General features: G+C 42.6%; 1 protein-coding gene across 2 annotated transcripts; it reads right to left on the bottom strand.

The window, feature by feature from the left end:
- Positions 1-270: 270 nt before the first annotated feature.
- GCG (glucagon) lies at positions 271-27,864 on the bottom strand. 2 transcript variants are annotated; one of them, XM_048486677.1, is made up of 7 exons: positions 27,777-27,864; positions 22,106-22,206; positions 21,571-21,732; positions 11,533-11,586; positions 6,623-6,760; positions 3,021-3,164; positions 271-813 (listed from the first exon to the last, which is right to left on the bottom strand). In XM_048486677.1, the coding sequence occupies exons 2-7, from the start codon at positions 22,201-22,203 to the stop codon at positions 777-779; spliced, it is 633 nt and encodes a 210-aa protein (XP_048342634.1). In that variant the 5' UTR covers positions 22,204-22,206; positions 27,777-27,864; the 3' UTR covers positions 271-776. The 2 variants fall into 2 exon arrangements, with proteins under 2 accessions (XP_048342634.1, XP_048342635.1); XM_048486678.1 differs by lacking the exon at positions 21,571-21,732.

Here is a 27,864-nt window from a genome sequence, read left to right as displayed (position 1 = left end):
CACCAAGATCCAATTTGCCCCCCCCCCCAGATTGGGCTGCCCATCCCTTGATGGCTTGCTTAAATTGGGCTATTGATCATATTATTTTGTTCTGTTCTGTTACACTGCAAGAAGCTTGGAGAACATATTTTGCTGAAAAGCAGGCCAGCCACTGTTTCCTAACCAAACAAATAAATGTTGATCTAATCCATGTTCTGTTTCTTATAGGTTTCCTACTTTTAATGCACAAAGCTTTTCAAAATCAGACACCAGGGAAAAAAGCTTGAATTTTTATTTATGTAAGTTTTAGCATTGATATCTGGAAATCTGAGTCTCATAACAAAGGTTTCAAAGGGAAGTTTCCACAATTTTAACTGCAAGCCTCTTAGTTTCATCTGTTGGCAGCGCTCTCTTTTTTGCTAGTACAATTCTGATCAGAGTTATAAGTCAAGGGACTTATAACAAAGGGTCTAATTCTTTTTAGAAGTATGTTGTGGATTATTTCTTCTTCCTAGAAAAATAATAATAATGATGCCATTGCTGAATATAAATGCAATTGTTTGGGTTTGTTTAGGATGCTCCTAAAACAAATGGAATAATAGATTATTTCTACCAAGGGGCCTATTACTTTGGTTAGCCAGGAGTCAAAGTTAAGTTCTCTATAAAATCCTTTCAAAGCTGGGTGAAAGAGTAAATGTTGAACTGCTTGGCTTTAGGGTACGGGTCCTGAAATGTACATTTCAAAATTCCCTAATGGTAGGTAGTTGATGTAGTGAAGATCTTAATTTATGCCATGTTTATTCTGTATCTCCTTGGTATTGTCTCGAAAGGTCCCTGGCAAAAGAAAAAGCAGATGTTAGATAGAAGTACTGTGTTCAGATTCACTTATGTGGGCTCTCTTAGTGTAAACCTTAATAATAAAAGCTCTTTATCATCCCCCCTTGTGTTTTGTCCTGCGTGCGAGCACATATCTGCACAATGCATTTGCCAAGGATACTTCAGGCTCAAAACACATTGAGCAGAGGGTTGCACTAGATCAGGGGTAGGGAACCTGCGGCTCTCCAGATGTTCAGGAACTACAATTCCCATCAGCCCCTACCAGTATGCTGATGGCCAATTGTAGTTCCCTGAACATCTGAGCAGCCGCATGGTTCCCTACCCTGAATTGTAGTTCCTGAATTTATCTATCTGAACTAGATGGTCAGTATGGCCCCTTTATTATTCTATAATGTCAGTACAACTGAGTCAGAACAAAGCACTTTAAAGACTCGTGGATTTTTAGTTTCTTCTATTGAGAGACTAATAAGGCATTGTGCATATTGAGCCTTAAAAATGCTTAATTTTGACCTGATCATCTTCTACCTGTTTTTTAAAAAATAGCTTTTAGTCTACAGTCCTGTCTGTATACATTCATAGTCTGTATACATTCATTGGTAAGTTGTGAATATAATAACGGGGGCACTGGGGCGGTGTAAAGTGCTGTCAAATCGCAACCAGCTTATGCAATCCTGTAGGGTTTTCCAAGCAAGGGATGAACAGAGGCCGTTTCCCCACTTTTAAAAATGACGTCGGTTTCATCCGGCGTGGACCTTTTCAGCGTGGGAATTGTGTTCCCCGGCTTCCCCTCTGCCCCGCGCAGAGCACGGGGTCATCGAAAGGCGCCGTTTTCAGCAGCGCCAGAAATGACGCGCGCTGAGGGGGTGTGAGAGCAGCAGAGTCGGGGCGGCTGCATTGTCGCCGCCTCTGTAGTGGGGAGTGCCGGGGGACCCCGCGCTACTTGGCAAGAGTAGCGCGCAGCAAATGGTGAGTGGGGAAAGGCCCAGAGACAATTTGCCATTGCCTGGCTCTGCGTCTCATCCCCCAACTTCCTTGGTGGTCTCCTATCCAAATAATGATCAGGCTGACCCTGCTTAGCTGCTGAGATCTGATGAAATCAGGCTAGCTGGGCCATGCAGATCACAGCAATGCTGCCACTTGCTTCTTAAATAAACATGAAGAATGTCAGCTTTAGGCCAAACTACCGAAATAAGTCTCAAAATTGGTCACAAAAAGACCAGTTAATTTATCATTTTAAGCACACATCTAAAGGACCTTATTGATGGTTGCTTGCCGTTTTAAAAACTTCTCACCTAAGCCTACATTGCTGCTTTTATTAATCACAAGAGCAACTGTCACAGAATAATTGGTAAAGATCTCATATTGACCTAAAGAAAATAGAAATCCAGAGCCTAGAAACCATGCTGAGGTAAAATGCTTTTTAAAACGTTCCTCCTAATGCTCTTTGGCTGCATTCAGTCAACCCAAGCAATCTGGAATTTGTTTGTTCCCTGTTTGTTCCCAGACTTATGATTTCTTTCCATCCGACACCACCCTGCTTTTGTTTCTCCCTTTGTGCATGAAAGCATAATTGACAAAACTTCCAGGTCGTCTGACTCCTGTATGGTGTGTCAACTAAATTCAGGTACCTTAAAAAAATGCAGGTTGCTTTTTTTGCAGAAGTCCACGAATTCCCTTTTGCAAGCCATTCGCAAGCTCCACCCCCTCCCCAACCTCAGTTGAAACGGGGGGGGGGGGAGGAGGTTAGAGCAGTATTCTATCTACACCATGCTTAAGTTGCTTGAATCACATGCTACAACAGATTGGTTAAACAAGAGACTTCCCGAAGTACACAGTCACTTCAAATGTAGCTGGTTTACACTCCAAGAAAAGAAGAAGAGGAGCTAGGATTTATACCCCACTTTTCTCAACCCTAAGGCTTACAAACTCTTTCTCTTCCTCTCCCCACAACAGGTGCCTTATGGAGTAGGTGGGGCTGAAAGATCTAAGAGAACTGCGACTAGCCCAAGGTCACTCAGTAGGCTTCATGGGGAGGGGTGGGAAAATAAACCTGCTTCACCAGATAAGAGTCCACTACTCTTGTGGAGGAGTGGGGAATCAAACTCAGTTCTCTAGATTAGAGTTCACTCCTCTTAGCCACTACGCCACACTGGCTGTCCAGATATGAAAGACAAGCTGAATACGGTTAGCTGAAATGTATGCACCTCTCAGTCACTTTTGCTTCAAGCAACCACTTCAAGAATTCTTGGGTAGCCATTTCATCCAGGAGTTCATGGAGATCACTGTTGTAAGTGCCTTCCGAATGTCTTCTGGCCAAGTCTACAGCTTTAGCAGTTCCTTCTGACAAACTTAAAAAAGGAAAAATGGACAAAATAACTTCCTTGTGGTTCAAAACAAATACGTCTCCTATAATCCAGCTCCAAATTTCCACAGCAAGAAGCATATAGCACTTTGACTATCTACTGCCTCTTCAGAAGAATTATATCAGAAAGCTATTTCAGGTTTAGAAAACCATTTCTAAAAATGCACACAGGGAAACATTTTGTGCCCAATGAAGTCAAACACTTTAATCTTGTTTCAGTGGCAGAGATTTAAACACATCTATCTACCCCACTTAAATTTGGCTGGGTAATACATGATATTATTAACTTCTGCTTGACCAAATATTACACATTAATATATTCAAAGTCCCAGTGTTCATGACCAGACTCTGCCAATGATAATGGTCATCTCATGTGTTAAACAAAATAGTGATGTAGTTGTTAATTTTTGTGACTCCACAGTTCCAATAGTAAATGGACCAAAGTCCTCTGGGACCTTGTTTAAATAAACGAAATTACTCCAGACCAGTTGGGTTATGATTTATGGCCAGTGATCATACATACAACTGAAGAGATATAGATATTTATAGAGCTGGTGCAGTTACACCAATAAACATTTGTTATGATGCTCAGAACATTGTAGATGCAGCATTTCAGTATTCTCTGGAAGCTGCATTCCCAAAGGTGAAACCCATTTACCTCACACAAAACAGTAAGGTTTGATACAATGGTATGAATGCAAATGTTTGCAAATTACTCAAGAAAGTATGAGCCAGCTGCCCCACCTGAGACAAGAGCTTTGTCAATACAAAAATGTCCTGGGAACAAATTCTGATTTCCTTGCTTAAAATTTTAATCAAGGACAGAAACAGAAGAGACAACATATTAAACCCCAATACTGCTGTCAAAAGTAAAATACAATATAAACATTCATTGTAAACATGCTACAACCAATATACTTCAGAATTAAATGTTTTCATGCCAAAGCCAACTGTTTATCATATGAGTACTTCCTTTTTGCATATTTATTCCTAGATTATAATTCCTAAGAAGGATTTTGAGGGTGAAAATATTTTGTTGTGATAGACCTAGATGGCGCTAATGATTTTGTTCACAATATGTAAACACATGCTGTACTATTCCATATCCTTTCAATGCTGTGTAAGCAAACAGACCTACAAAGAGAAATGTTAATGGTCCTACAGGATCCTCTTACCTGGTACACTGACAGAACAGTGGCCAGTAGACTGTTGTATTCCTAACCCAACATGCCTTGGATTTGTGAAAATACTTGTAATGTGAAATTGGTAGAGTAGATTTCATATCATTGTTCTGGATGCTGTTATCAAGAGCTTACAGGTTGTAACATGCAATGGTCTTCATAGATTATGGAGTACATGGATTGGGCCTGAGGTCCCCACCATGTGTCAAACACAACAGAACCATATGTGAGTGATAGACTGTCCATGCACACAGTGGCTGATTAGGATTGAGATCAAATTGCAACTGGTAAATGGACTTCTACCCGCTCCCCCTCAAATGCCATTTTAAAACCTAAAACAGTTCCGAGGGAAGTTTGTTTGGAGAAATTCACATGTTCCCTACGATCATGTGGGTTTCTCCAATAACCCAACAACAGGGCCTTCCTTGGGGCCAGTTTCAAGGTGGGGAAATGGAACTGGGACGGAGGCTGAAGCCCCGTTTCCATGTGCACTACTGTCCCAATCCTAATCAGGCACCGTACAGAACTTGAGTACCCATAACTCCTGGCAATTGAGATATGTCATAGTGGGCGGGATGGGGGCGGGGTACTCCAGATTCACCCTGCATACTCCATAAGGTATGCAGAAACTTTTACCACTTCCCAATTATTTCTCTTTATAGTCCCCTCCCAATTTTTTTTTAAAAACCTGCCTTGTTAATCTGTTACATCTGTTTCTTTTTAATTCAAAATTAACCCTTGCTGGGCCTCTTGGGAAGGCCAAAGAGAATAGAACACGAAGTAAGGTACATGAAAACTGGTTTCCAACCTGGTGTCTGATATGGATTGAATTACAAAACTAAACTCTGGCAACTGTTATAGTCAATGAAAACAGCACAATGCCACACCTCCATTAGGTTGCTTCTTTCCCCGCAACAATTGTTAAACAACATATCTTCAGGGGCTATCATCGCTTTACAGCTGTTCCAGTAAAAAGTGTCTCAAGAACTGACATACATCTTGGTTTCCTTCTTAAGTTTCAACTCACACTGTTGACTCTCAGATCTCTTTTTATTATTATTACAGTAATAGTAATCAACCTTTATAGAGTACCGATGACATATATATTGCCTTTACAACTGGCAATAGAGATTAGGAACATGAAACTGAGGGAGAAGGTAAGAGAACCCTGCTCCAAAGAGCTCACAGTCTATAGGTACAAATAAATACAGATGGAATGTGGCCTATTGATCTTTCAACTGCCAAGGCAAACATGCTGGCAAACATGTAGGGGCTCAAAGACTGGTAAGTGTGGGCACTGATGAAGGAGAGTGTGTTAGAAATGATGGAAGAAAAATACTGTTCCAAATGTATGTTTGCTGTGAAAGATGGATCAAAGTCAGCAGTGGGTAGAACAGGCCAAAGAGCAAAAAAAGAAAGGGAGGTTGTAAAAACGTGGTGCGAACAGGATGTAGGTGGTTACTGATAGAGTACAGGTGACTGACAGAGGTGTTGGCAGTCCAGAGTAATGGGATGCTTTGAGGCAGTAGAGAGGGGTAAATACTGTACATCTTGCTGAACAAGAGTGGGAAGGTAGAACAAAATCTTCTGAAGGGGCTGGGAAAGATGGTGACAGTGTGATGATGGGCTTATCAGCTATTTCTTGAAGAGGCTGAGGAACAAAGAAGGAGAGGCTCGAAGAGGAGGAGTCTCTAGAAGCTTTAAGGGTTTTTTTAAAGCTAAAAAAATGCAGATTGTGAAAGAAAGAAAGAAAGAAAGAAAGAAAGAAAGAAAGAAAGAAAGAAAGAAAGAAAGAAAGAAAGAAAGAAAGAAAGAAAGAAAGAAAGAAAGAAAGAAAGAAAGAAAGAAAGAAAGAAAGAAAGAAAGAAAGAAAGAAAGAAAATTATGGTCCAAACTGGAAAATGAGAGTGACTAGAGATGACAAAAAACTCTGGAATAAGATGACCTGGGTGAGGCTGAGAAGGAACTAGTTGATAGTTAACTACAGTATAAGAGTACATTGACCTTCAATATGAACTATTAATGGAGAAATTTCACTTATTCAAGCAAGCGACAGCACAATAAACTTGCAAAGAATTACATTTTAATTGGTCATTGGGTAATAACATGCCCATGGCAACATTTTCATGTACAAATAAGAAGTATGAAATACAATGAGGGAGGGGGGAATACATCACGGTTCCATTAGGCTTTGATTAGTAAAATCCCCCTCCCCCTCAAAAAGCTAAGGAATGCTCAAGGACAGCGGCAGACAGATTCTTACTCTCTTCTCCCTCGTCCGCTCATTAGCCAAGCAATGAACTCCTTGGCTGCTTTCTCTTCCAAGTAAGAGCTGATGTCGCTGGTATAGGTACCATCAGCGTGCCTCTCATATTCGGCGTGGCGTCTGGCAAGTCCATTGCTAAAACAAGAACACTTATTTTAGGAATGTTTCACTTTTGGGCCTTTTGCTCCAATAGCATTTATTCAACACAACCCAAACACACACACACACACACACACACACACACACACACAGATTTCTACAGCACAGCACACACACAACTAGATTTACCTCCCGGGTAATTCCTTGTGTATAATCTTTATTTTCTCCTATACAAGTAAGTTATTTACTCACACTCTGTGCTTGTTCAAGGGTAAACAGATCCTATTGGCCAGCTTGTTGATGACTCAGCCCTGACTGACATGACTCCTACAATGGGGTTGTGCCTCCCTCCCTAACATCCCTACCCCCCAGCATCATCTTAACAACAGTTGTTTCTGATTTTCCCCATGATTTTCTTCAGTCTGATTTAGTCATTTTCAATGAATTGGTTGTTGAATAAAGGGACTGTATGATTACTCTCTTAATAGTGAGGTATAACGAACTAGCCTGGTGGTGCGGATGGGTCCATTGGAGGTACATTTTCTGCAGACCATTCTGGTTGCACAACCCAGTCTCAAGAAAATTTGACTAGCAAAGCTCACTTGGGCAAAGCAGCTGCATTCTAAGAAAAGCTAGTATGGCAAATGCTAAGGTCTCCAAAGGAGAAACGCAAAGGACATAAAAAGTGGTGGTAAAGTTGCAACACAGAAAGGGGGTCAGTATGGTATAGTGGTTAGCAGAGGCATAGCTGGGCCAAACTGCGCCCGGTGCGCATTCCAACTTTCCGCCCCCGCTGCAAAAGGCCTGTTCTCAATAAAAACAGCCTGATGGGAATTGTAGTTCCTCAGGCCATTTTTACTGCCAACAGGCCTTTTGCAACCTGAAAAAGTTCTGAAAAGGAAAGGAACTAAGGTAAGTGTGGGAAGGGGGTGGGGTGGGCACTGTGGGGGGCGCCGTGGGGGGGCTGGGGAAGGGGGAAGGGCCTGGGGCGATTTACCATGCCCCCAGCGTGCGCCTGGTGCACAGCGCACCCCTTGTCCCCTTGTAGCTTCGCAACTGGTGGTTAGTGTAACAGACTAGGATTTGGAAGATCCAGGTTTGAATCCTCATTTGGCCATGAAGGTTGCTAGGGAACCACAAACCTATCTGATAGGGTTACTGTGAAAACAAAAGGTGGAAAGGAGCACCAGGTACGCTGCCCGAGGAAAGGATGGAATTAAAATGTACTAGATACATAGATGGTATCTGTACCCCAGTCATGACATGTTCAAGGCTTGGGGTGGGAAGTAGGTATTAAGCACATGAGAGACACCCAAGCAACTGATCATAAATGACAGCATGAATCCAACAATTAGTGGACTTTGCAGAACAAGATTTTCCCCCTTCCTTCTCCTGCCTTAGTCCATTTAGCCTCTGAAATATTGTTTCAGTGGGAGTGGGTCAACTGACTCTCAGGAACAGCATAGTAACAAATGGGAACTTGCTGTGGAGGGGCGGGGCTGCGTTGGTGGAAATTGCAGCAACCTTTTCTGCTAATGGAAATGTTGTTCCATCAAACAATATGATTGGATTCATACCAAAGGGTTGATAAACCTTAGCTTTGGCTTCAATATATGACATCTGTAAACAGTTACCTCTGCTTCATTTGGATGTGCTTACTGGTGGTAGAAGTTGGTCATGGGAAGAAATTAGATAGCAGGGTTCCTACACTATCCTGGTCACTAATTAGTTTTACTGTGGCTCCATTGCTCATCCATACGCAAAACTGTCTCCACCCAAGTTAAAGATGTCACAGGTTTGGGTCACCCATGTCTTTCTTTTGACACTGGAGTTGGCAATGGATGGAGGAGATAGTGGGCATGTATTACCCAAGAAGTTGAAGTTGCCTTGGATAATTCCCTCTTTGAGACACCACCAGTGCAATGTCTACTCCATAAATGTCTACATGTTTATTTTTGTTATTTTTCCCTCCTGTTTCAGATTTCCATACAATTTTCCATGAGAACTGTGTCTCTGTCATGTCACAGTAGAATAATTTCCTTTCCATACGGGATATTTTATCATCTTTGCAGTACTAGGTCCCATTTCACTTTCCTTAAGTTTCTCTGTTTGTCAGGGGTGTCCAACCCTGACCCTCCAGATGTTCGTTGACTACGATTTCCATCAACCCCTAGCAGTCCCTGATGGGAATCATAGTCCATGAACGTTTGGAGGACTGGGTTGGACACCCCCGGTTTATTTGTTTCTCACTGTCACTGTCACTGGAGAGAAGGAGGTTGGTAGATTTAGTGTCAGGTTAATTTTCTGGGAACCACTTGAGGTAAATTCCGTTAAGGGCTTTTGATGGATACCAACCTACAAATCTCTAAACCTACTAAGAACAACTTCACACATTACAAGTTTTGTGTACAAATGAAACTTCTTAGATTTACATATAAATGTGTAGCATATGTATCTGGCAAACATGTGCATTGTACATGTCCCCAGGGAAATCACTAGCATGCAATGGGCTGAGACTTGCAAAACCAGGTGCCGTGAGTGTGTGGCCTGTCCATACTTAGGGATGTGGTATTGAGCATGCTCCATCCTTAGATATCCTTTATATATATATATATATATATATATATATATATATATATATATATATATATATATATATATATATATATATATGGTGTTATATAGTGTGGCAGGGATGTCTAGGGATGGGCAAATATATATATATATATTTGTATTTTCAGATTTGTCTTTAAGAAATTTTTGATGCTGAAAAAAGAAATTTTTGAAAAAGTAAAACAAAAACTGATACCTCAGATCAGCTCTATTCACTTTTCCCAAAATATTTCTGTTTTTTAAAGCCATCAAGTCACCACTTTGGTTCAGAGGCATCATGGGACAGCTATTTGCAGGGTCGGCTCTCTTTGCTGTCTCCCCACCAGCCAGATCCGACTTCAGGGAGGGAGAGCTGTTTGCAGGCACCAGCTGAGCCAACCCCTGTAAACATCTCTCATGGCTGCCTCACCTCCTTGGAAGCCAGCTTGGGTTTTCGAGGAGACCAGGGAGGGCTGCCTGTGGGGAAAGCCGAAAAAGCCGAAATCTATTCAGCTTTTTCGGCACCGGGCTTTTTCAGCATCAGGCTATTGTGGGGGCTAACTTTTTTTGGAGGGGAAAAGCTACAATGGCTTGGGGGGGGGGTCAAGTTTATCCAGACACTCAGTCCTAAAATGCACCCTGTAGGGCAGAAAACCCTCAGTCCAGCTGGCAGCCTGGGAACAGTGGAGAAGTCAAGGCAAGCCTGCACATGCTCCTTCTACACAGGTTGCCCCACCTGTCCTTTACTTAACTGGGCTGCCGCCAGGCCTTTCCCCAAGCATGTCTGCATGGAAACCTCGGCATATAGCCCACTATCCATGCATGAACTTTGCCCACATTCCTCTCCATTCCAGCAGATCCTCCCAATTCCTGGAAAATATCATTCCAGGGGTTGCAGGATCCATGTGAAAGAACAACCATGTGTGGAAGAACAACCATGGGCTAGACTAGAGTAAGGAGTGAAATAGATCAGTGGAGCTGTCAGAAGTAGGAGGACAAATTTCACCCTTTTGTCTTTCCTTAACCCAACCTGTCCCATGTGTTTCTCTACACAGTTTCCATGACCCTGGGAATGATCTTTCCAGGGGCTAGATGGGGCTGCAGGAACTGAGCAAAATATAGGAAGAGTCCGTGCTCCATGTACAGAGTGGATGAGTACACACCATATTTCCACGTAAACTGCGAAGCAACCCAGGAAATCATATTTTGAGAGGAACTAATCTGAAACGTAGGTGTAGACTGCCCCACTGACACATGTGCCCACAATGCCAGAAGTATGGCTGTGATGCTGCCACATATGCAACTTGAAGCTGTTTCACGCTTGCCAAGTATTTTCAGCACTATCTGCCCACAGATCACTGAATCTGAACAATGATAGAAGTCTCACTCGGTCTGCTACCCCTAAACCCAACTTTTATTGCAGCCTCTGGGACTTACTTCCACAAAACTTTCCCAAGCTAGCAAGCGTGACTGTGGGTACATGTGTGCGTGCCTCTTTCTTCTAAATATGTCCCGATGGACAAAAAAATTGCTATGTAAGGGAGGTGGAAACTCGGCTCACAGAGAAAGGGACATAATGGTTCCAGAATGCCGAACATCACTGTTTAGACGGCTGATGCCCTCAGCTCTGAAAGTTCTACTCTTCTATCAGGAAGATTCTTTCCGGTCAGTTTTCTCCTCAGACAAGATGATCAAATGAGCACTGTCAGTGTTTCACAAGGGAGATGCTTCATGTTCAGCAGCACCCACATAGGAAACTGCTTCACACAAGGATCTCTAGCAATGACCACTGTGCCAGGAATATAATCAGGTATGATACTGAGGCACTGGCCTTTCCCACTCTGTTGACCCAGACAATACAAATAATACACCTGAACCAGCCTTTTGCTGATTCAAACCTTTGGTCCATAAAGTTCAGTATTGTCTACTCAGACAGCCACCCACAGGGTGGGTGGGCCTCGACCAGATGACGGGCCTCTTCCCCCACCCTCCCCTTCCCACAGGGTGGGTGGGCCTTGACCAGATGACTTTCCAGAATCTCCAGTAGAGTCTTTCACACCACCTATTGCTTGGTTCTTTTAACTGGAGATGCCAGGGATCGAACCTAGGACTTTCTGCATGCCAAGAAAATGATCTACCACTGGGCCATGCCCCCTCATTATTATCCATGTTTGTTCAGTTCCCCATATTGTAAAATGTTTAGTCACTTAAAATACCTTGAAAGCTGATCCAGCAGGTTTTCTTTCTCTGTCTCTTCTTGCCTTTGTTGTCTGGAGCAGAGGTCCACAGTCATTAGATTATTGAAATTATATTTGCGCAGGTGGGGAAGAAATCCACTTATCAGTGAACAGGTACAGTGTGCTTTCGTTAATACAATTAATACAATCTTTAGGGCTAAGAACTCTCATGACTCTGGCATTTAATACCATACGGATTCTTCTCAGTTAGTTTAGCTGAACACAGATTCAGACCATTGGGTCATCTATACTCACTCCTGATTGGCAGCAAATCCTTCAGTGGGAGAACCTGGGGATTGCACCTGGGCTCTTTCACATGCAAATAAGGCGTTTTGCAACTAAGCCATGCATCCTCCTCTAGTTATTTTGGCCTCTATTTTGGGGTTACTGTTTTGGCTTGGAGTGCATCTGACAGTACTTTGACAAACAGTAGCTAAAATTATTCAATCTTGTTCAGTGTTTTATAATGCAAGTGTCAGAATAGAGTGCCTATAGCAGCAACAGCTTGTTAAATTCACTGGTGCAAAAAAAAAAAATTAATTACATAGAAGTCACAGTTTGAACCAAACATCAAACTGATATTAACCCCAAAATTGGAATTTAAAAGTTAAATAATTTCCTGATTGAAGATTAGTTTGTTTCAAAGTCCAACTGCATGCCTGCCTTTCCTTTCTAATGCTTATGTTACTCAAGCTGCTTTCACACTTGTTAGATAAGGCACTTTCAATACACTTTGGCAGCCGGTTACAACTGGATTTTCCTGAAACCAGTGATTGCTGAAGTGCATTGAAAATACATTATCTAGCATGTGTGAAAGTAGCCTCAATCATTTACTATTTCACAGTTCTGTTAAAAGCCTAAAAAGGTATTGTTTGGAACTAGCTGGTTTTATTATCAGCTAGTCAGCAACAAAGAGCCAGTTCACAGAACCATTCAAACTTTTACAGTGCAACCCTGAACAGAGTTACAGCCTTCTTAGTCTACTGAAGTCTGTGGAGTTAGAAGAGTGTAATTCTGTTTAAGGTTTTGTTGTTTAACAACTTCTTCATGTGATCTGGTGCCTCTTGATGGACTGGTCCCCTGAATTGTTGGTCATGGGGCTTGCAGTGGTTCATTCATTATTTGGAAGGGCTGTGGTCACGAGAAACAGGATGTGGATAACAATTGGGTTGAGCCATCCGCTTTGAGCATAGATTGCAGCAAACAGGGGAAAGAAAAGCCGTAAACGTGAACTGTACGGTTGTGTGAACCAGCTCTGAAATGCCTTCTCCTGGAGAATAATTTAGGTCTTCATCACTTTTACTCAGTCGTCAAGGAATATTTCCAAGTAAATACGTTAAAGACCAGGTTGTAGGTTTTTGCAGTTCATCATTTACCCCCAATGGGCATGACCTATCCTCAGCTGAAGGCAGATGCAAAGGTTTTGAGTAAGTCTTTGCATACCAGAAGCCAAGTTCAGATACATAAGCCTTAATCATATGAAGAGCCTCTAAAATATGTCATGCTATGCTTGGTTGAACAGTGCAAGGCAAAGAACTGTAAACCCACAGTTTCAGTCCCTCAGCTCTAAAGTGCCATTTTTAATGACTTAAAGAAGAAATAGATTTCAATGGTCTGAACTGTTGGACTCTGGTCTGCTCAGAATGGACTTCCACAAGCCCTGGTTGATGCTCCACAACTATAGGAATGTAGGAAAGGTAACAGCAATCAGCACAAAGATACTTAGGAAGGCAAACTCTTCCAAAGGACAGGATTATACTTACTGATAACTTGGGACTTTTGTTTTTTTCCTATTCAGCTTGGTTGGCCAGTATCATCTGATTACGACATGAGGCAGGAAGATGATGGAACAAATGGTGTGACTGTTGAAGATGACGCATGGCCCAGAGGAAGGGAAATAATAGAACACGTAATGACGAAGTAGCAATGGAACCGTGAATGGAACACTGACGTGCAGGAAGGCAGCAAAATTACGCTGATTGTCAATGTCAGAAAATGGTGAATGATCCACATGGAAAGTGGTAATGAGCGAGGAAGGAAAAAAGTGAACGAAATCCAGAAATTCTTACAACATTTCTTTTCGGAGTTTCTAGTAGTAAATTAGTTTCAGCTAAGGTACAACTATGAGTGATTACAGTGGTTTTCAGATTAATTTCTATGGAACCCTGAGATTCCTTGTACATTTATCTGCAGATCCTCGATGAGAAGATTAGTATTGTGTCAGAAAATTTCTCTGAAATACTGCTTACCAATCTTTCCTTGAACATGCAGCTGTAGCAACGTAGTTCGTTTGAACTGGAACCCGCTTAGTTTTTTCATTGCTGCAGTGAGGCTCGAGAGGTGACATTTGCAGATAATGTGCTCAAAATGCAAACCCCCCTGGTTGTTTTGGTTTAGACCACAGGCGTCAAACTCGTGGCCCTCCAGATGTTCATGAACTTCAGTTCCCATCAGCCCTTGCCAGTATAGCCATTAGCCAATGCTCAGGTTGGGAGGGACTGATGGGAATTGTAGTTCATGAACATCTGGAGGGCTGCAAGTTTGACACCCCTGGTTTAGACTGTTAGCCATAACCTAAAAGTAGTAATCTGGGCACAGTTGCCTGTGATTTCAGACTATGTGATAGGCAACCTTTGTTATTGATGTCAGTAGCTGGCCAACTGGTAGTGATTCTGGTGCAAGCTTGGGCTATCTTGATCCTCCTTGATCTGAGGTTGCAAATGCCTTAGCAGACCAGGTGCTCGGGAGCAGCAGCAGCAGAAGGCCATTGCTTTCACATCCTGCATGTGAGCTCCCAAAGGTATCTGGTGGGCCACTGCGAGTAGCAGAGTGCTGGACTAGATGGACTCTGGTCTGACCCAGCAGGCGCTTTCTTATGTTCTTAAGCTCAGAATGAACCTGAACCCACACAAACCCACATGAAGCTGCCTTATCCTGAATTAGACCATGAGTCCATCAAAGTCAGTATTGTTTACTCAGACTGGCAGCAACTTTCCAGCACCTCAGGCAGAGATATTTCACATCAGCTACAACCTGATCATTTTAGCTGGAGACGCTGAGAGTTAAACTTGGGGTCATCTGCTTGCAAAGCAGAGGGTCTCTCACTAAGCCAGAGCTTCTCCTCAACTTGATTACTGGCAGCCCTATCCAAGGGGGAGGGGGGTAGTAGAGCAGTGGCCGGGGACAATGCTACAGTGCCGCATCCAAAGAGGCAATTGGAACAAGGGAGTGAAGGAGAAAAAACCACTTCTCTCCCAAGGAAGCCCATTGCTTCTTGTGTCTGCATCACTTTTTGTGTCTGCGGTGCAAAAAGTAGACCCCTGCACTGCCACCATGCACTGTATAATATCCCCTCCACTGGTGTATATACCTCTGGCACTGGCACCTGGGTTGGTGCAGTCTTGTGCTGTTTCTAAGCCCCCCCCCCTTTGGATTGCACTGGGGCAGCCCTATCCAACAGCTGGCTGCAGTGCTGTGGCTGCATTGGCCCACTGCTCCCATGGAGGCTTCTTAGTAGTGTGGGAAGGTGTAAAATGTAAAAAGCCCCCATGCTACTGAGAAGCTCCCATTGGGTTTAATGGACTTATGCTACCTTTTTGGCAGCATCCAAAGCATCAGCTGCTGGCACAACGTGGGCAATAGCTGGGAGGAAGCCGCAACCGTAAATGCCCCAGGGAGGGCAAAACCACCAGTGCCTCCTCTTGGATCGGGCTGATAGTCTCTTAGAGAGACCAAAAAGATTGCTATCTGAGTGCTTAGAGAGCAATCCTACGCTCTTTTCCCAGAACTCTGTTCAGGTTTGTTTTGATAGGGTTCACTCCCAGAAAAGTATTCTTAGGATTGTGCCTTGGGAAACTGCCTGTGCTTGAATGATTCCTTCTGGAACCAGTACTTCTGAAACAGACTTGAACTACTGGTAAGCAAATGCAGTTTATCCTCTTAAATACAGTTTACAGCGGAAGAGACAGTATCCGGAGTCACAGTCCAATGACTCACAGAAATGTTTTTTTTTCACTGCCTGCACTTTATAAGAAAGAATCCTTTATCTTATTTTAAATCCTCACTTGGTTTTCTTAATGAATTTGGATTACTGCAATTGTCCAAATACTGAATGTTGAAACTATTTAGTTTCTGTTTGTAGAAAGAGATGCCATTAAAGAACAGTGTGTACGCTGGCTGTACCCAGAGACTATTTATTTTTATTTTACTCCATCTATATCTCATCTTTTCCCTCAGTAAGGATCAAAAGTCCCTTACATAGTTCCCCTCTACTCCGTTTAATCCTCAAAACAATCCTTTGAGGAAGATTAGGCTGAGAATGTGTAACTGGCCCAAGATCACCCATTGAGTTTCCACTGCAAAACGGGAATTCGAATCTGGGGCTCATTCCGCACATGTAGAATAATGCACTTTCAAACTGCTTTCAGTGCTCTTTGAAGCTGTGCGGAATAGCAAAATCCACTTGCAAACAGTTGTGAAAGTGGTTTGAAAACGCATTATTTTGCGTGTGCGGAATGGGCCTGGGTCTCTTAGATCCTAGTCTGATCCTCTAGTCACTACACCCTGCTGACTGACTACAACAATTAACATTACATATGACTATGTGCCCCAAAGTGGCTGGACATTCATCACCTATAGCTTTTTAAAAATGCACAAAGAGAGGGGTTTTTTTGAAAGCCTTGGTCTGGCTATTCTTTTGTACATAAAACATTCCTACCAGACATCTACCATTTGCTTTCAAACTTTGCCAAACCAACTAGCTGTTTTACTGCATCCAGTCCAAAACAACCACAGCTGCAACAGAAGAAATTCTACAAAAATACTAAATCCCACTCTTGTGATTTAAAAAATCTCAGCATTTGGATCCTTCATTCACTTTTATATTATGCTGTTCTAGGATCAAAAATAGGACTAGTGTGGTTTGCACCAGTCTTTGTCCTTAGATTCTGTGATTTGGATATAACTTCTTTTCTTCAGTAACAATTATAGAGGAACTACCTTTTCGGATGAGTAATTCTATGTCTCTGTGTCGAGAGCATAGTAGTTCATATCATCTGCAAAGTGAATGGGGGTTTTCGGTCTCTAAACGTGGAGATTCTGTTTAGTTATCATGGCTAATAGCCACTGATGTGCCATCAACCTGTCTATTCCTCCTTTAGAGCCAACTAAAATAGTGTCTATCAACACATCACTTCACAGTAGCCTCCTCCTTTTTACCTGTTCTGAGACTACTGCCCATTAACTTTATATAGAGTTCAAGTATTACAGAGACAGAATAAAGATTATTTCTATCCATGTTCTCTACTTCATTTATAGTCTTACAAGCACCTTATCTTGTGTCCTCACATGTTAGGCTTCTTTTTTCCAAAATAAAAAGCCCAAGCATCATTCAATTTTGCTTTGTTGTTCCAATCACCTGGTGATTTTGATTGTCCACTTCTGTAATATTGTTTTTGAGATATGGCTACCAAAACTGTATGCAAAATTCCAAATGCTGACATATAGATGTACTCAGGTTATGGCATTACAATATTGGCTGCCTAAGTTATTTTCAAACCGTTTCCTAATAATCCCTCACACAGAATTTGCCTTTCTCACCATTGCTGCACATTCTTTCCTCGTCCGTTCTAACTCTGTCTGGGTATATCAGCCACAATGTCTACTACTTCCAATTTACGTTAATATTATTTTCCCCACATTGTCACCTAGTCATCCAGTCTGCAAAATCCTTTTACAGACCTATCCTGGTTCTCTCCATCCTGGTACCTGCACTTTACTGCTTACCATTCATGATGATTTACAAACCAATGTGCCAGTCCCAATAGCAATCACTTCGAAGAAGAAGAGTTTGGATTTATAACCTGCTTTTGTCAACCATAAGGAGTCTCAAAGCTGCTTACAAACTCCTTCCCTTCCTCTCCCCACAACAGACTCCTTGTGAGGTAAATGGGGTCGAGATAGAAGAGACCTGTGACCAGAGGCGTAGCTAGACCAGAGTGCGCCCGGTGTACCCTCTGGCTTTTGTGCCCCCCGCAGTGCCCCCTGCCCCTGCACCCCCCCATGGTGCCCCCTGCCCCCCCATGGCGCCCCCGCGCCCCCACCCCATTTACTTTTAGGAAAGGAGAAGGCCAGAGAAGAAGGCCGGAAGCCTGCCTGCGTTGCCTGGGCCTAGTGGGAACTACAAATGTAGTTTGTAGGCAGGCTTCCAGGCTGCTCCATTCCTAAAAGTAAGTGGGGTGGTGCACCGTGGGGGGGGGCGCTGCAGGGGGAGGGGGAGGGGGATTTTCCCGCCTTCCACGTGACTAGAAATGGTCCGCCCTGTGCGTCCCGCCCCCCCCTGCCCCCTGGTGGCTTTGCCACTGCCTGTGACTAGTCCAAGGTCACCCAGCAGGCTTCATGCAGAGGAGAGGAGAATCAGACTTGGTTCTCCAGATTAGAGTCTGCCGCTCTTAATTGCTGCACCATGCTGGCTTACTTCATTACGCTGCAATAACTGTTCTGTTTATTCCTACTGTCAGCTTCCTGTTCGACCAGTTTAATCAGTCCATGAGATTATTTGTCTTCATATCCCATGACTGCCAAAGAATTTCTGATGAAACACTTTGTCAAAAGCTTTTTGGAAACCCAAGGATAAATATCTACCAGATCACTTTGGTCACAGATTAATCTCAAAAAACTTCAAAAGGTTAGTGAGACAGTTGTTTGTTTGTTTTACAAAAGACACACTGATTCTTCTCCTTCTAGAATCCCAGGAGTAGAGGACCAGGAACTACATTTCCCATCAGTTTCTGTCAAAGCATGGCCACTGGCCATGCTGGCATTAGGAACTACAATCCTGTCAGCATGGCCAATTGGCCATGCTGGTAGGGGCTGATGGGAATTGTAGTTCCTGAACATCTGGAGAGCCGCAGGTTCCCTACCCCTGGTCTAGAGTATTTTTTTCTTAAACGCCCCGGCTCCCCTTTTTAAAATGGCTGTTTTATTTGCTACCTCCTAATGCTCTAGAGGGGAGGCAATTTTAGCAAAAAGTTGCAGATTTCTCTTAGCTCAACAGTTCCACATTTGAGTTCCTTAAGAGCCCTTGGATGTGTTCCATCCAGACCAGGTGACTTGAACACACATAAAGCTCTGTTGTACTGAACCAGACCTTTGTTAGTTTTTAATTTGCCCATCAGGTCTAGAAAGTTATTTCTCTTCTCAGTTCTTCCAGCACCTGCCTGACCACCACCCCCCCAACTCCAATTTGAATAACTGCTGCACATTTTGTGATGCAAAGAATTTGGCAACTCTTTTCCAAAATTCCGTGTCAGACTCGCTACTGTGCAAACACCATGGGAGCAGAACCAGCTTATTTTTCTGCCCCGCCGCTTACCCTCCTGATCTCTCCACCTGATGTCATATCAGTTTTCAACTCTGCTGAACCCCCAACTGAGCCAGCCCTTCCCAAAACATTCCCCTAAGCACGTTTTCTGCTCATTATATCGACTGTGTGCCATTTCGCCTGGGTTAATCAAGAGTGAAGTCCCAAATGTCCTCATTTTCTTTTCTGTACATGTACTGGTCGCTCAGAGCACATAGCTAGGGAGATATGCACTTTGGGCCGAATGTTAGTGGGCATAACACGGGGTGGGGGGATCTCTTGTTTTCCACAAAAATATGAGAACATGAGTGGGAATGTGATGTGATGCTGTGCCCCATTGTTTTTTGCTGCCGCTTGCTGTGTTTAGGAGTCTCAAGCTGCTCGCCCAAAAACAAATAAGCCAACTCCAAAAAATTGTAGTGGACACCGGGATGTTTGGCAAAGCATGCGTGGACATCGCTATTAGCACAGTGTAAATACAAAAGACCCGGTCTTGTGCAAAACAAACTGGAGTATTTCCTCCCTGTCTTCATTCAATTCCTTCACAGAAGCCATGCAAAGGGAGAAACCGGGATAAAACAGACCCGGATGGTTAGATACTGATTGTAACCCGGTATAATTGTGTCGTGTGGAAACTTCTGTTCTTCTTCACTTGACAACCACTATCTGGTGAAGTTTTTCTGCTATAGTTAACTTCTTGCAGAACAAAACAAGTCTCTGCTTAGCTAGTCATCATATTACAGTTATGAATGTTGTCAGATATAAAGTCCAACGACAATATCGACATAATGAAAAGGCATCTGTTGACCTTGGATTTCATCAATATAGTTGTTAATGCAGATTTTCTCAGGTCTTTTTTGTTGATGTGCCAGTTTTGCCATATTGAATATGACAGTGAGTTTTCCCAGCTATCCTTATCTCTGCTGTTAGTGAAATATCTTGGGTCAGCTGTTAATTACAATGACCCATCAGATGATACTATGCTGCCTCAGCTGTTGTTCTGCCCCATCCTGGCTGTTGCCTTTCCATCACAGCATGAACAGGATCAGGCCTTGAAGTAGTGTAAACTTAAATATGCCAGTTCAAGTGGTTAATGGGTCCCACTAGCAGAAGTTTAGGGTGCTAGTCATAATCCTGTCCAATGGCATGTGCGCTTAAACCACGCAGCCTTCGATGGGACTTCTGTAAACACATATTTGCTGGACTTTAGTCATTAGGAAGTTCTCACACACGTCCCTTCCCCCCAAAAATCAAAGCTGTGCAGGAGCTCATTAGTTGTTTTTGCACGATTCTCATTGATTTGAGTGTAAAGTGTTGTTGAAAGCTTTCACAACTGGAATTTTGTGGGGTTTCTGGGCTGACTGGCTACAGTCTACAGTTTAGCTCCTAATATTTCACCAGCAGCCAGTCACAGATGCTGATGAAACATTAGGAGTTAAAACCACCAGACCATGACCACATAGACCAGAAAACCCACAACAGCCTGTTGATTGCAGGGTAGCTTGTATGGGAGGACTTTCATGCCCATAGTCCACTCTCTACCAACTTCTGTGGGAAAACGTTACAAGCAACTTTAGCTAGTAATTATAGCTAATGTGTGTGCATGGAAGCGTGTGCTTATATACACACTTGTTTCTAGACAGCATTCAGAGTTCTTAACGGTAAGGCCTTAAATATCTTGAGGTCAGGATACTTGAAGGACTGCAACCTCCTATATTATCCAACCCGACAGTTTAAAATTCTCTTTATAGCCCCGTTCTGTTGCCCACTCCTACAGGGGTGGAACAGACAGTGACCAGAAATAGGGCTTTTTCACTGGCCAAGCTTCCTCTGAGAATACCTTCCCCTTGAGACTCTCCTGGCACCATCTGTAATCTCTTCTAGGCACCAGGTTAAATTAAAAGAAATAATTTAACACAGCCTTTTCAACATAGGGGATGGTCTTTTAAGCTCTTTTTACAGTGTGCCTTAGGCAGATTCCGCATAGGCCAAAAACAGCAGTGTGAAAATGATGTAAAAGGGTTTAAAATGGTGTAAGAGGGTTTACACCATTTTCACACTGTTTTCACACTGCTGTTTTTGGCCCATGCGGAATCTGCCTTAGCCTGTTTCATGAGAATCTTTTAAAGCTGTGAAATATTTTTTGCTGTAGTTAGGCTCTGGCTAGGGTTTTTTGATCTGTTTTTTTTTTAAAAAAACATGTTAACAGTTTGTAAAATTTTAACTATTTGTATTCATCTGCTCTATTTTTTGTTTTACCTGTAAGCTGTCTTAAGCAACTTTTCTGCAGAGAGGTGGCAAAGAAATGTTATAAATAAATAAATAAATATTAACACATTGCTACCAGATCTAAGTCCCCAGGATAGGACATATTCTAAATCATAATTTGTGAATGATAGCTGGATGGATAATAGATGGATAGGTGAATGAATGGATGGACGGATGGTTGGATGGATGGACAGATGAATGTTTTCTATTTAAGCATGGCTCTATCTTTGTGAAGCCTGACAAGGCATCCCTTTACATACTTTGAATCCAACTCTTTCTTGGGTTCATATGGCATTATCAAATAATCCCACTTAACACTTCTTTCTCACAGGGGACAATTTATAAGGAGGGTGGGTGGGATTTGAGATGGAGTTGTCTGTTATGCTTACCCGCTTCTTTTACTGCTCATTAACCACTCTACAAAATCTTGAGCTCTCCTCGTGTCCAAGAACTTGCTGTAATCGCTGGTGAATGTACCTTGTGAGTGACGTTTCACTTCGTTCAGCTGTCTAGAGTCATCTAATGGTTCAGTCTGGGAAGCTTTGAATAATCTATAAGTGTGGTTTGTAACAAATTAATTGCACTGACAACTGCATATTTGAAAGGCGCTGTACCTCGTACTGAGCTCCATAGTTAAATGTACATACACACACATTCTAAAATAATTACTGCTAATAAAGTATCATCAGTTGCTTGGTAATGGCAGAAACAGACCACCACCACCATAAGTCAAAGTGCAACTGTTTGAACAGGTAAATTGATGAGCAGCTGTAAATTATACTGAGATATGCTGGTATCTAATGGGAGGAAAATTCAGTTAGTATCTTAAGGGATTTTCCATGCAAGCTTGATTTCTGCTATAAAGAAATGCAACATTTGCTCGGGAGTTATCGCAATATTTAAAATTTGATGGGTGGTGTTTACCTGGATTTCTCCTCTGTTTCTTGAAGGGCACTTTGCCAGCTGCTTTGTACAATCATTAAAAGCAACCCCGCCACAAAGTACATGCTTTTCATTTTCATTGCCTGGAAGACAGAGGTAGAAGGAAAGAAGCGATTATGAGGGACTTCACTATAATTGCTTGGCAACAACAGAAGTGGATTTAGGCTGCAGCAGCTCCAACCAAGGGCCTTTCCCCACTTACCTTCTGCTGTGGCAGGCGCTTTACTTCAGGCCAGGAAGTGGTCCCGCAGCATCTTCCCCACCACTACAGGGCGGTGGACAACGCAGCCAGCTTCCCGACGCTGTGCCAAGAAACAAGCTTTGTCGCGCCCCCTCAGCGCGCGGCATTCCTGGTGCTGGAGAAAACGGCGCCTTTTGATGACCCCCCACAGACCACTTCTGGAAGACTGCCAGTGACGCGGAGTCGTGGGGAAGCCCGGGCACACACCAGAAATGACATGCGCAGTGAGTAGCGCGCAGTGACGGTGGTAGAGGGAAAAATGGGGAAAGGCCCCATAAGTATGACAACCAGGGGAAAACCTAGGGAAGTGGTGAGCAAATCGTCACTGGCAGTCTTCCAGAAGTGGTTGAACATGCACTTGTCAGGGAGTTGGACTAATTCAGATGAGCCTATAGAAGTGCTGCTTCAGTATCCAGTCATCTCTGGGAAAGTGTATGAGATGCTGGAGGGAACACAGGAGAAAAGAGAGTTGAATTCTGCCTCAGATAGAGAGCAGTGACAGCTCAGGTCTGGCTCAGGAAAAAAGGATGGGCAGAATGAAATGTAGCTCTGGTTGGTAATATGACAGAGTGGTTATCTCTGTCTCTGGGAGAAAAGAGAGTGCTTGATTGTTAGGCCTGTCTCTGGTGATCAGCAAACCTTGTACAATTTTCACTTACTCTGGGGAAAGGGCAGGCTGGTGTGGGTGGAATCCTATGTGTGAGAGAGGACCCAGCCTAGAGGCAAGTCAATAAAAGTCTGCTTGTGCCTGAAAGCACTGTAGAAAAGTCTATCTGCTCTTTGAAGCCAGAACCAGTTAAATTTTTGTGTAATAAGCAGGTTTCTACTTTGTCTACTTGGAGAGCTGTGCTGTGGTTTGTTCCTATAAAACCAACCTGTAAATAAATAAATCTTGGTTATTCATGAATCTCGCCCCAATGTTCTCAATAATCTCCTTGTGTGCCACAAAATTTACCTCACAACAGCAAACTCAAAGCCTATAAACTTGCTACCTGTAGAACACCTGAAAACTGAGGGGAAGGTTTATAGTTCAAAATGAACCTAGATCCCAAAAATCTTAGCAGGCTGTGTGTGTCCTCTCAGTAGGGGGGGAAAAAGCTCGTTGCAATATCCATGCCCTTAATCTGACATTACATTGACTTGATTGATACAATCTACCAGTGGAAGCCATAGAAATTTCCTCTTGAGTTTCAGAGCACTATGTGACTATTGGATGGATGGATGGATGGATGGATGGATGGATGGATGGATGGATGGATGGATGGATGGATGGATGGATGGATGGATGGATGGATGGATGGATGGATGGATTTAAACTCTTTCGTATTCACCTCTAAAAAAGGATCCAAAAACGTTTATGGAAAATATCACCAGTACTGGTGGAAACCATAATCAAACACACAATTAAAACTCTGGCTGATTCCGCATGGGCCAAAAACAGCAGTGTGAAAATAGTGTGAAAACAGTATAAACCCTTTTACACCATTTTACACCCTTTTACACCATTTTCACACCATTTTCACAGTGCTGTTTTTGGCCCATGTGGAATCAGTCTCTGATTGTCCAGTTTTTATACTCCTCCAAGCCCCAATCACCCACTCTAAAAGCTGGAAAGTGGATAAACTCCTAATCTTCAGTGGGAGATTATTATGCAAGGTCAGAACTATTGCTGAGGAAGATGCAAAAGGACAGAAACTGTGCGAACTTCCCTGAGGGAAAGTCCACCAAAGTGTTTCTGAGACTATTATAACAGGCACGGCAGTTCATACAGGGAGAGACAGTGTCTCAGGTTTGTGGGACCTTAGTCATAAAAGGAAGGATGATCATCTTCAGTTGAGCCAAGAAAAAATAGGCAACCAGTGTTTCAAAATTAGTGCATCATGTTTAAAGAAGCTTTTTCAACCAAAAGGTGAGCTGTGGCATTCAATGCCAACTTGAAGTTTCAAAATTGCCTACCAGGTTAGTGCAATGTAGAAGTCAGTCTCAACAATACAATTGCCTAGCTTTTGAAAGGTGCTACTAACATGAAGAATGTTCTTACTTGTGATGCACAATGCTGTCACAGGCAACAAACTTCCCTATTAAAATAGGCTGAAGTATATGACTACCAGGTTTGACAGACTACAGCATATGCCTACAGTGCATACGAAGAAGTCCTTTTTGGCAACTTCTACATCTGTTTCCTCATATTTAGGAGTGGGATTTGAGTCTGACTTTATATGTATTTCAGAAAATGCAAACTATTAAAGACTATTAGCTAATCCATGTCGAAGGTTACTTTGTTTTTTTTTCTTGTATATACTGGAGAATTAAATAAAAATTTTTTCCACAAAATTGTATGATCTTAATAGCATATTTACAGTGAACAATAAATGTCTGACAAAAATAGCCAAGGCTAAGTCCCATTGCAAGGCAACAGAAAGTGACTTGGACACACATTTCTTTCTTTAGAAAGGAATTGTTAGCAGCCATGTGAATCTCAAAATAAAATTTAAAAAAAAACATGACCTGAGTTCAATTCCAACAGAAGTCAATTTCAGATAACCAGCTCAAAGTTTACTCAACCTTCCATCCTTTCGAGGGTGGTAAAATGAGTACCTGGGGAAGGGAATAAGGCTGTGCATCCAAATATAGCCAAGCTGAAAAATCCCAGAAAAGCCATTTCAGCTTTTTCTGGGGTTTATTTTGGGCTGAAAATCGAAACTGACTCTCCAGATAAAGCTGGAAAAAACAAAAAACTTTTTTTTTTGGCTTTCAGCTTTTCCCATGGCCTAATTCCCACAGCCCACAAAAGGAAGCAGCCAGCAGAGTTGAGTGCAGGGGTTGGCTCAGCTTTTCCCCACAACCTGCTAAGCCTCCCTGGGCTTTGGTGGCAGCGGGGGAGGCAGCAGCGCTAAATGCAGGGATCGGCTCAGCCAATTTCTGCATCCAGTTCTCCAGCTTAGAGTTGTTTTTGGATTTGACTTCAAAAAACCTGAAAAAAATTGAAAAAACTAAAAAAAAATCTGGTGGGTAAGGTGGGGGGGGGTGGGTGTTTGTTTTTTCAAAAATGTCCAGGTCTTTTAAAGCCAAACCTGAAAAATACCGGGGAAACTGCTGCACACCCCCGGAAGGCAAATTACCCTATAAACATAGTCTTCCTAGTAAACATAAGAACATAAGAACAAGCCAGCTGGATCAGACCAGAGTCCATCTAGTCCAGCTCTCTGCTACTCACAGTGGCCCACCAGGTGCCATTGGGAGCTCACAAGCAGGATGTGAAAGCAATGGCCTTCTGCGGCTGTTGCTCCCAAGCACCTGGACTGTTAAGGCATTTGCAATCTCAGATCAAAGAGGATCAAGATTGGTAGCCATAAATCGACTTCAAAAAACTTCAAAAAACATTACAATGTGATGTATTGTCGAATACAACAAATTATGATGTGACATTACTCCATTGGTCAGTAATGACCCAGTAATGACCAGTGCTTTACTTTTAATAATAATTATCTTTAGCCCACTCATTCCTATGGCTAGCCTATGCCCTATAACCTTAACACGCAGAAGAATGTATAAAGCCATATCTGTACTATCTTTATACTCAAATTCAGCTATAAGGCTCAGTTTGGTGAGGTAGTTCAGCAGTGCAATGCTGCCTCCCAGTGCTTTTTCTCAAGAGGGCATGTTCTTTCCACAAAACATTAAAACTTTATTCAGCCTTTTATGCATGCATTCTGCATGGCCCTTTTCAATATTATACGTGCCATTTAAATGAGGGAAAGAACCAGAAAATACCCATATCACCGGAAAGACCAGACACAAATTGTGAGAGCAGTTAGTTCTGCTCCACAGAGTCCAGAATGGTTTGTACATCCCTCTCTCCTCCGTTTTATCTTCACAGTAGCCCATGACATATGTTGGGTGAACAGATCCAGTATCCCAGAGAGCTTTGTTGCTTGGGGGGGGGGGGGGGGGGGGGAAATTAAACCCAGGCTTGCCCAGTCCTAGTCTGAAACTTTAACAATTATACCACCTTTGGCTATGTAAGGCTCAGCTTACATCTGCATGCCATTAGATCTTCATATAGGAATGGAACACTGCCTACAGGAACAGGTTTGGTGAAGAAAGTATGCTTAGGATTGCAGTGTAACCCCCTACCACAAATACTCTGACTTCAAAGATGGCATACATGAATGCTCTTAAGCTACTTGTATGCATGAAGTGAACTGCCAATAGTGACCAAATTCTTCAATACGGAACTTTCTCATACTACCATTTGTCCTTCAGCACAATTCTTTATGCTGTGTAAGTCAGCACAGTTCCTTTGAGAAAGGTAGTTTACACTTCCCGCCAAAGGTCTTGGAGCACCAATGACACCATCCTAAATAGAGTTATATTCTTCTAGGCCCGTTGACTTCAACAGACTTAAGAGGGTTGTAATTCTTGTACTGTCTGATGTACATGCACTTCTGAATCTGCCATAGTGCACTCCATGTACACCAAAAGAACTTACTTCATTATTATACTTATGAATCATTTTTTCCAGTTTGAGAGGGAAAATAATTCTGTGTCTCAGACAACTTCTGTCCTTTTCAAAACAAGATGAGGATAGGGTTGCCAAACTCCAGGTGATGCTTGACAACAGATCTCCAGACAACAGAGATCAATTAATGTATTGTCAAAGGCTTTCACGGCTGGATTCAACTGGTTCTGGTGGGTTTTCTGGGCTGTATGGTCCACCAGACCACGGCCACACAGTCCGGAAAACCCACCAGAACCAGAGATCAATTAATCTGGAGAAAATGGCTGTTTTGGAAAGGGAACTTTATAGCATTATACCCAGTGGTTTCAGCAGGTTCACACCACTTCGGCAGAACCGGTTGTTAAAATGGTGCTTGTAAACAACCAGATGTTAAATTATTTGAATCCCACCACCGGAACTGGTTGTTAAATCATTTGAATGCCACCACTGATTATACCCCATTGCCCTCCACTCCTCAAAATCGACCCTCCTCTGGCTTCACCCCCAAAATCTCCAACCTGGATCTGGTAACCTCATATGTGGAAGTGCACAATATAGTCAACAAGTTTTTTTTTAAAAAAAAAAAATTCCAGTACCACATTTCACTTTTGTGACTTTCTCGCACTTCCATGATTACGCACACTTTCTGTACCTGCCTTACAAGGAAATATTGCAAAAATCTTATGCATGAGCTGTATGCATATTGCCTTTAAATAAAATTATACATATTGCCTATAAATGTAATTAAGGTTAAGCAATCTTCTTTCTCATCAAGTAAAAGATTTCGGGGGGGGGGGGTGTTTAATAGAGAAAAGATCGCAAAACAATCTGTTGACACTGCCTAACTTCTTGCAAACTACATTCAATTTATCAAAGAAAAGCTAAAGAGAGGCAGCCAATCTGAGACTTACCTTCAAATATGCAGATAGAGAAAGTATGGAGCAGCAGGACAGACGGCAAATCTTTCCTGGGATTTCAGAAAGCTTTGAGGATCCTGAT

This window comes from Sphaerodactylus townsendi, linkage group LG02 (assembly GCF_021028975.2).
Source record: "Sphaerodactylus townsendi isolate TG3544 linkage group LG02, MPM_Stown_v2.3, whole genome shotgun sequence".
NCBI lineage: Eukaryota > Metazoa > Chordata > Lepidosauria > Squamata > Sphaerodactylidae > Sphaerodactylus > Sphaerodactylus townsendi.
This window is presented reverse-complemented; position numbering and strand designations above follow the sequence as displayed.

What these genes read in the sequence shown, in the direction of transcription:
- GCG (XM_048486677.1), bottom strand. Translation starts at nt 22,203, where the DNA reads ATGAAAATGAAAAGCATGTACTTTGTGGCGGGGTTGCTTTTAATGATT. An exon ending in GAAACAGAGGAGAAATCCAG is followed by an intron (nt 21,733 to 22,105) that starts GTAAACACCACC and finishes CCACACTTATAG; the next exon opens with ATTATTCAAAGCTTCCCAGA. An exon ending in CTGCTGGATCAGCTTTCAAG is followed by an intron (nt 6,761 to 11,532) that starts GTATTTTAAGTG and finishes TTCTTGTTTTAG; the next exon opens with CAATGGACTTGCCAGACGCC.